At 33.4% G+C, this 9,533-nt stretch overlaps 1 protein-coding gene across 1 annotated transcript; it reads left to right on the plus strand.

The window, feature by feature from the left end:
- Nucleotides 1-4,916: 4,916 nt before the first annotated feature.
- On the plus strand, nt 4,917-9,533 carry LOC110879090 (phosphate transporter PHO1 homolog 9). The gene is made up of 9 exons (XM_022127494.2): nt 4,917-5,825; nt 5,919-5,967; nt 6,071-6,142; nt 7,420-7,549; nt 7,730-8,109; nt 8,190-8,339; nt 8,423-8,575; nt 8,656-8,934; nt 9,165-9,533. The coding sequence occupies exons 1-9, from the start codon at nt 5,098-5,100 to the stop codon at nt 9,399-9,401; spliced, it is 2,178 nt and encodes a 725-aa protein (XP_021983186.1). The 5' UTR covers nt 4,917-5,097; the 3' UTR covers nt 9,402-9,533.

The following is a 9,533-nucleotide window of genomic DNA, read 5'->3' on the forward strand; positions in this document are numbered from 1 at the left end:
ATAAGTAGGTGGTGGGTGGGTCCCACAAATAAATAAAAAGATTATTGTTTTTTCTTGAGTAAGGGCATTTTAGTAATTTTATATGGACTTAACGGCAAAAACTAACGATCATTCACTCTAGGGACCATCTGAGTAACAACTTGCCAAACCACGGGGAGCACGGATGTAACTTCCAAAAGTTTGGGACTAAAGGTGAAATTTCACCAAACCACAGGGATTATGCAGGCATTTTACTCTATTTTTTTTATACATCTAGTTTTAAATAATTTTTTTTACGGGGATGGTCAAAAGGCAAAGATTTTTTTGAAGAAGGTTTGCACCAAGTTCCACGAAGCGATGGGACGAGAAGAGTACTGTGGGGCGGACAAAGTTTAGGTAAAACGGACCTATATGGCAAAAAAAATCAATTCATTTAACGTGATCCAAACTTGACTGGTTAATAGCCGCAGTCGAGGAAGTGAAAGAAATTATATGGATGTCATGGTAGAGGCTAATGAGCAATTTAAAGCTCAATACCATCCACTATTTGGGTTGGAAAGAATACATGAATTTCTTAGGAAATCCTCAAAGTGGCATTTAATTTCCACAATATAATCACCCAAGTCGAAGTCCAAAAGGCCAAAAATTAAATCATCCGTCGAGCCGAATTCCTCCCAAGTCACATATGATGGTCGTTCGCATATGAATCTCAACGAGTTAGACTTTAACGACGAAACCGAAGACGAACCGAACCCGGAACCACTAGTTCGTCCAATGCTGAGAGACAAAAGCAACGATATACAATAAATCTCGAGCATCATCCTCCAAAAGTACTATATCAAAATCCGATAAGTTTTTGGTTGTCGAAAGTTTCGACAATAAAAATGACCGCCTAATCGGGTATAGAGAAGACGAACGCATCGCGGCGGAACTTGCTCCCCTCCAAAAAGACTACACATGGTATCAGAGGAAGATCAAGTTTTTTCAAGCTAAGGAAACAATAAATTCATGAACAACTCAGCAAAACATCTTTCAGTTAGTCCTAATTTTAATTCCTTTCTAGTTTTTTTAGGTTTGTTTTATTTTGTCTTTTTTAAATTTTAATGTGACTTTTATTTTAAGTCTTTTTTATTTTTCATGCAATTTTTAATATAATAATGTAGTTTCATTTATTTAAATGTCATTTACATTTAAAATATATATTAAATAAAAATAGAATAATTATTGTTAAATGATTTTAGTGTAGTTATTCCACAACGCCAAGTTAATGGACAATCTAGTTAATGGCACTCTATTGACTTGGTGCTGATGTGACATCACTTTTTTTAGTTAATGAAAATCTTAGTTAACTTGCAGCACATAGTCGTAAATATACTCAATCGTGTACCTAGGATTCTAGATATGGTCCCTTAGGGTAGGCGAAATAGGTTAAGGACGAGGAAAACATCATCACATCACCCTGTTTTCAGGACCGTCATGATTGCCATGCTAAGCTCCAAAGGCTCTTTTTTGGACCGTTTTTAAACTGCTAGATATATAAAACAACTTTTTTAAGAAAAATTAAATATCTAACCAAAATAAATACACACTCAATAATATTTTTTCTCAACCCAATCTATAAATTTATTTCTCTCTTTTAAATCTCCAAACTTTAATGGTTCACCCCTCACAACCATGTTCTTTTAGGAAAAGATCCTTAAACATTTTAAATTATCAGTTTTTCGATAATTACCGTAATATCAGTCAAATTAGCTTAAAATAGAAGGATATGTCGAGAGAGCTCAACAATTTCAACGGGATCTACAACAAGTGCATCAATCAGCTAATTGATCGATTAGTCGGGGATGTATTGAGTTAGTGAAAGAATATTACGAGCAAAACAACAAGAAATCATTTAATCATATTAACATAGGATATTCTTAGTAATCACTCCAAATTGGCCGATGTTCCTATCATGGGTACTTGAGTACGGGTAAGTAATGTCGTATCCACAAAGAATAAGTGGCATCCCCCCCCCCCAAACCCCCAAAAACCTAAAAACTAAATCTGAAACCTAAACCTTCAAAAACCTAACCCTAAAAGCTAAGCTAAACTAAACACAAAACCTAAACCCTAAGGCTAAGTAGTATTGTATATGTGCAATACTATAATAGTAGCATTGAAAAAAGAACGACACGTTAAATCTTTTGTTTGTGTCGAAAAAATATGCTTGAATATACTCGAATGAAAGATAATAAAATTTGTGATTTTATGATGAAATTTTTGTAAAAATTAATAACATATGAAGAATATAGAAATGTTTTAATTTTTTTTTCAATTTTGCCCCTCCTTCATTAAAAGCTCACTTCCCTTCATTAAGACTATACGGTGTGGAGGGGCTTGAAACTGGGGCGTTATGTGACATGTGGACGACGTAAGCACGCGTCATAAATGGGGTGTGGTGCAAAAACGGGAGCTGTGGAAGCAGCGTGGTTAATGGCGTTTTTATAATAATAATAATAATAATAATAATAATAATAATAATAATAATAATAATAATAATAATAATAATAATAATAATAATAATAATCATAATAATAATAAACAACACCAACCAATTAAAACACACCCAAAATCCACCCACAAATCAAGAGACCCAAATGCCCCCTATGCCGGTGGAAAACTCCCCGCCCTCATCACCGTGCCATATCCACGCCACTACAAGGGGTGGTGTTCCACGCCCGGACCGTGTGATGTAAAAGAAAATTTTCGAGTTTCCTCACTAATTGAATCCTCCCACTATATGTAAGCATCACAATCGAAGAAATTATTCTTGCAATCTTGCACATATTTATTGCAAAATTACACAAAAACACAACAAACTACACGTATGTACAGGTATTGTATATCATATTTTATAAAACGTAAGTTCTTCATTGTTAATTTATATCTATGAAAAAAAAAGTAAGTTCTTCTGTTTTATCATATTTTATAAAACGTCAACCTTCTATTAAATAGAAACCATGATAGTAAGAAACTGACACCCAAAAAAACAACTAAACTATGGGATTAAATCCCTTACATTAAACTCACGTAACCTTGTTCCAGTAAAGGTCCTTAAACTTAGAAATCGACCCATTCCTGTTATTAGATTGCAGGTTTTTTCGGTGCTTCCCTTATTCCATATAATCCAGAAGGTTGACAAAAAGATTGCAGCCACAACTTTCTTCCATAGTTTTGACCCTTTATAAATGTAAAATTTAAATTATATATTGTTAATAATTAGGTGTCAGAAAATGATGATTGAATTAGTTAGACACTGTTACACCAATTTTCAGATGAAGTTAATTGTATTGGTATTATATATAAAAAAATATATATAAACAATTGAAAATTTACGAAGTTGTTGACACTTTACATAAAATTGACTTTTTAAACATTAAATTATATAATCTTATTATTTTTTCACACAAACCTATTTTGTAGAAAAATTGTCGCTACAGTCCATTTGCTACAAATATTGCTGTCGGCAAAACAGCTTTTTCCGGTAGTGAAAGATGTTGAGACAAATACTAAACCATGTTTAGTATAATTGGGTTGGCGAACCGTTAGCATCGGGAAAGCCTTTAAAAACACATAGATTTAAAGGGTTTTAGGTTTTAAGTCTCATAGACAGCAACATGATTAAAAAGAAATTCACCTTTAAAAAATAAAACATTTTAGTGAAAAATACATTTTGTTTCTGGTTAATTGAACAAAAAAATCTGTATACAGTTCACCAAAAACTTTAAAAATAAATATATTTTAGAATACTGTTTTTTAACCAACCGCAATAACATAAATAAGAAAAATAACCTAGCAAGATGCTAACGAAGTCAATAAATGATAAAAAAAAAAAAAAAAAAAAAAATGAATGCGTGTCAAGTAAGACACCAATTTTACCAAGACAAACTACTAAACTTCGCCCTATATTTGATTCAATCAAACGAATAAATTTTGATGTTTCTTTTTTGTAAAAGGTAACGCGTTTCTTGCTTTCTAAATCAGCCAAATAATAGAGTAGCTAAAGCGCACCGAAGTTAGGTATACTTATTCGGCTCCAACATACCACGTACGCATCAAACAAAGAATGAATATTGGACCTGTTTTTATCATCTTTTCAATTATCTTTTCAAAGTCCATTAAAATATTGATATATGATGGACTACCTTATATATTAAGTTAAAGATATTTACTAGATTCTTGTTTTTTATGAATGCGACAATAAATGAAACGAGTAATCATAAAAAGCTGATCGCTTGTCTTCTTATCATGGCTTTGCTGTATTTTTGTTTTTGTAGTGGTCAAGGCAGCCTGCCCCCATTTTCCTGATTTGGGTGCTATTTTGATTCTGTAAATGAATGGACTAGTATAAAGTTTATATATATTATTTTAAAATGTAACGCGCATAACAGTTTTTCAATCGGCCTCCAGACTTTTGAACTTATTTAAAACAACACGAAAATCAAATAAAAGAAAACTGAGCTTCACACGAATCCGATTAAGTACTTTAGTTATTCTTTCTAAGTGGGCATTGTATGACACGTTATCTTTTAATGTATTACCTTTTCAACGTTTTTTTTGTCAGGATTACCTCACAAATCCTTAGTGTAAGCCTGAAACTCTTAGTTTTGCCCATTATAGCAACAAATTATAACTACTTAAGTTGCCCGAAAATCGGATGTCGAGTTAAAGACATCCGAGTACCGGAAAAACCGACTACTGTGGAAAAAAAATTCTTGGGTTAGGCCAGTGATACTGTAATATTGCACTATTATTGTTGAGTACCTTTAACTTTTAAGTGGCCCCAATGGGCAACGTGCATGGTCTTTCTTCTTTGTGCCCGGTTGACCCTACCTACTGCTCGGCAAATCTTTTTTGGATACGGTTAAATTAGTCTTTCTTTTAATACGCAAAACACAGTGCGCATGCAGTAGGAAGCTAGCTGGTTTTTTCCAACTTTGAAATCTATGTAAAACCACACCATTATAAATAACCAAACAAACACGTATTATTCATTCCTATTTTTAACATTTCATCTTCTTTTTAAAACTTCTAACTTTTGATTCAGTAAACAAACAAATTAACCAACCAACAACAATGAAGTTTGGAAAAGAATTTGCTTTACAAACGGTACCCGAATGGCGAGAAGCATACATGAATTACAACTACCTCAAGACTCTCTTAGAACAAATCTTGATATTTCGGCAGCGGCAGCCACCTGAGAGTCAAGCGAACCGGCCGAACCTGTCGCGGTCGTTAAAGAGGAAGGTGTCACTATTCAGAGCTTTTAGTGGACTAAGGAATACAAGCTTAAGAAAACATAAAGAAGATGAAGTAATTGTGGTAAATGCAATGCAGCAAGCAGATGAAGAACAAGGTGGTGAAGGGGGTCTGAGTTACCAAACGATTTTTCTTCGGTCATCCGAAGAAGGAGGCGATTTAGAGCTTGTGTTTTTTAAAAGACTTGATAATGAATTTAATAAGGTTATTCATTTTTATAAAACTAAAGTGCAAGAGGTGGTGAAGCAGGCTGATGAGCTGAGTAATCAAATGGATGCTCTCATTGCTCTTAGAATTAAAGTTAACAATCCAATAATTGAGGTTGTTCATGATTCTGGTGAGCACAAGATGGCTTCTTTAGATGTTTTAGATCGCGTAAAGATCAACGCAATCATAGACACACCGATGTCCACCGTTAGAAGTGTTTTCAATAATTTGAATTTGGATTTGAACTACAACAAAAATGAACTTAAAGATGCTCAAGGAAAGTTGAAGCAGGCTTTTCTTGAGTTGTATGAAAAGCTTCGGTTTTTAAAGAACTACGCGTAAGTAGTGATCATCCCCTTTATATATATTTATATTTGACATAAACATCTGAATTCAAAATATAACTGAATTGTATGTTGGTTTTGAACCAGTTATTTGAACCAAATGGCTTTCTCCAAGATCATGAAGAAATATGATAAGGTTAGGGTTTTTACCTTTTTTTTTTTTTTTTTTTTTTGTTACTACAAGAAGGTGTTTTTAGCAAAGCTTTAATAACTGCTGACCTAAAATATTGTTATTGCAGATTACATCAAGAAATGCTTCTGATGCTTACTTGCAGATGGTTGAAGAATCTTACTTGAGCCAATCTGATGAGGTAGGTTATATGAGAAAGTATTTGTTTAAACATTTTTTTTATTCATAAATGTTAATTAATATAAGATATTCTTGTATTTTTAATTTGGTGATGTTGTACAAACATGACCTCAATAGTGTACTAAAAACATCACCTATAGTGTTTTAATATTAGATAATGTTGACGACGAAAGGGGTTGAAGTCATGTTGAATAATGGAGGGAAACAAAAAGATAGTTGAATGATAAATTATAAAATACTAACTAACTTTTGATATTGTTTAAAAATATCATTTGTACTTTTCTAACTGTAAAAGTATATGAAAACAAAAAAAAAAAACTTTGAATATATATTTAAGTTACAATAATTATTAATATATTTTGTCAATCAATATATATTATAATTAACATTTTTAAAATCATATATAACACATTCTTATTAGTTAACTAATATGCATTTTAAGTTAATTTTGTTTGATAATGTAAAAAGTAACTAATGTTGATTGCATTTGTACTCGTTTACTTTTTATAAAAACCTTCGTAAATAACATCAAGAACATGAAAACCACTCATATCATTCTGCATATTATCTATTTTCTACGATTTTACAAAGGGGCAGACCTGGCAAGGGGTGGGTGGATGGGAGCACCCATTGAAAAAAAAAATAGTGTATTTTATAAGGCAAAATCTCACCCGCACCCTTTGAAATATTGGTTAAACCCCTCATTCATACCCCTTAAAAATGTTTCATGGTTCTGTCATGTTTTTATACGCTTGATGGAAAACATACCGAAGCATTTTTCATCCATATATGATGATACTTAACATTACTATAGAAAAGTATAAAAACCACTCATATCATTTTTTGCATATTTATCTATTTTCTATGGTTTTAAATACTTGATGGAAAACATACCGAAGCATTTTCCATCCATATGATGATACTTAACATGAATATAGAAATTTCCCTACGAAATTTATTTGTGAAACAAGAAAACTCAGTATAAAATATATTGTAATTTATAATAAAAGAATCTTATAAAAATGAAGTGTGCTTTGAGAGGGGCCATCTTAGTTTAATTGTTTAAACCCATCGGTTTAAAATTTAAAGCCCAACAATTTAGTCTAAGTCCATATCATTTTTCAATTTAATTGGTAGACCAAACTCCAAACACTTCATTTAAGAATTAAGATTGCTTTTTTATTAGCAATATTTTGTTTTTACTTTTAGCTTAAGAAGTATTGCAACTTTTTTTGTTAACTTCCAAAACTAAAGAAAATAAATAAAATTTTCTTTCAGGTGGCTAAGCTCATAGAGAGAGTTGAAGCAGTATTCATAAAGCACTTCTGTAACGGAGACCGTCAACTAGGAATGAACACCTTAAGGCCGAAATCTAAAAGAGAGAAGCACCGGGTTTCATTCTTTGTCGGTAAGTTACGAGCATCCTGCAAGATAATTACTCAACCCATCATGCCAACCAATATTGTCCGCTTCTCTCATTCATAGCCAAGTTAGGGCATTCCTTATGGCCCAGTATCACTCTCCTATGGACAGAATTTACAACTATGGACATGCACAATACAACTCATCATCATATCGTCCTGTGCAGGTTGCTTCTTTGGATGCTCGTTAGCACTTGTAGCCGCGATCATTATAAGTATACACGCTAGAGATCTTCTCCAGGGTGAAGGACAAACTAAGTACATGAACACCATCTTTCCACTATACAGCTTATTTGGATTTCTGGTGTTGCATATGCTAATGTATGCCGGAAATGTCTACTTTTGGGCGCGTTATCGCGTCAATTACTCATTTATATTTGGATTCAAGCAGGGAACAGAATTGGATTTCAAACAAGTTCTGCTCCTCACTTTTGGTCTATCAGTTCTCATTCTTTCAACTGCACTCGCAAATCTTGAAATGGAAATGGATCCAGAAACTCAAAGTTACAAAGCATTGACTGAATTACTCCCTCTAGGCTTAGTCATTGTAAGAAATCCATCATTTGACTTTTGCCTATTATACATTCATGGTATGTGTTTCGAATTGACCATAAACTCTGTTTTCAGGTTGTAGTTTTGATGGCAATCTGTCCATTTAACATCTTGTATCGCACAAACCGTTTCTTCTTCTTGACTTGTGTATGGCACTGCCTTTGTGCTCCTCTTTATTTAGTCACTCTCCCTGATTTCTTCTTGGCTGATCAGTTTACCAGTCAGGTAAGATTCAAAAACAACTTGAAAATTATAATGAATAAAGTGATCAAAAAACTAAAAAATATTGACTTTTTTCATGATTACAGGTCCAGTTATTGAGGAATGTGGAATTCTATGCATGTTACTATGGCTGGGGAGATTTCAAGAAGAGGGATGCGGCAACTTGCAACGACAGTAACGTTTATAAAATTATTTCTATCGTTATCGTTGTTGTCCCATACTGGATTCGATTTCTACAGGTATGTTATCTACACGCATGCACTGTGAAGTTGTTAAGTACGACGCGTGAAATAACAGTTGTTGATTATTGTTTGTGTAGTGCATACGAAGGTATTTTGAAGGGCGTGATTCTACACAAGCCATGAATGGACTCAAATACTTATCCACCATTGCTGCGGTTGTTTCAAGGACAGTCTATACTCAAAAGAGAGGGACAACCTTAAAGATTATCGCTGCATCAACCTCAGGTGTCGCAACAATTTTCAGTACCTATTGGGATTTAGTGATGGATTGGGGTCTGCTATGCAGGAATTCTGAAAATCCATGGTTGAGGGATAAACTTATTGTGCCCAACAAATCCGTCTACTTCATAGCAATGGTAATTACTAATTAGTGATCTCGTCGCACCTTAGGAAAATCATACATCCTTCTTTTATGTCCATAGAAATATACTCGGCCATAAGGTCTTAACATATCACTAACGCATTTTGGACGCAAATGTTGTAGATGAGCAAACTCAACAGTTAAGAGTACTTCAACTCCATGTGGTAAAAACGAACAAATTTAGATAATATCATTAGATCTTGATTGACGTTTGGTGACTTGCAGGTACTAAACGTGATACTGAGACTTGCCTGGATGCAAACTGTATTGGATTTCAACGAAGCCTCTTTCCTCCATAGAAATGCTCTTATTGCAGTAGTTGCGAGTTTGGAGATCATTCGACGTGGCATATGGAACTTCTTCAGGTTGGAGAATGAGCATTTGAACAACGTTGGGAAATTTCGCGCTGTCAAGTCGGTGCCTTTACCTTTTAGTTACGAGGACGAAGACAAAGATCTATAGTTCGTTTTTTCACATATTGATAATTGTAAAGTTTTGTTATTTATTCGTTACAAAAGTATAAATAAAATTCCAAAACTAAGAAAACAAAACATCCAACAAAAAGATTCACAGAGTTGGCATTGAACAAGAAAA

Source organism: Helianthus annuus, chromosome 9 (genome assembly GCF_002127325.2).
Source record: "Helianthus annuus cultivar XRQ/B chromosome 9, HanXRQr2.0-SUNRISE, whole genome shotgun sequence".
Taxonomy (NCBI): Eukaryota; Viridiplantae; Streptophyta; class Magnoliopsida; order Asterales; family Asteraceae; genus Helianthus; species Helianthus annuus.

Coding starts and splice junctions, on each gene's coding strand:
- LOC110879090 (XM_022127494.2), top strand. CDS start 5,098: ATGAAGTTTGGAAAAGAATTTGCTTTACAAACGGTACCCGAATGGCGA. Junction 5,968..6,070: donor TCATGAAGAAATATGATAAG/GTTAGGGTTTTT, acceptor TTGTTATTGCAG/ATTACATCAAGAAATGCTTC. Junction 7,550..7,729: donor CCGGGTTTCATTCTTTGTCG/GTAAGTTACGAG, acceptor CGTCCTGTGCAG/GTTGCTTCTTTGGATGCTCG.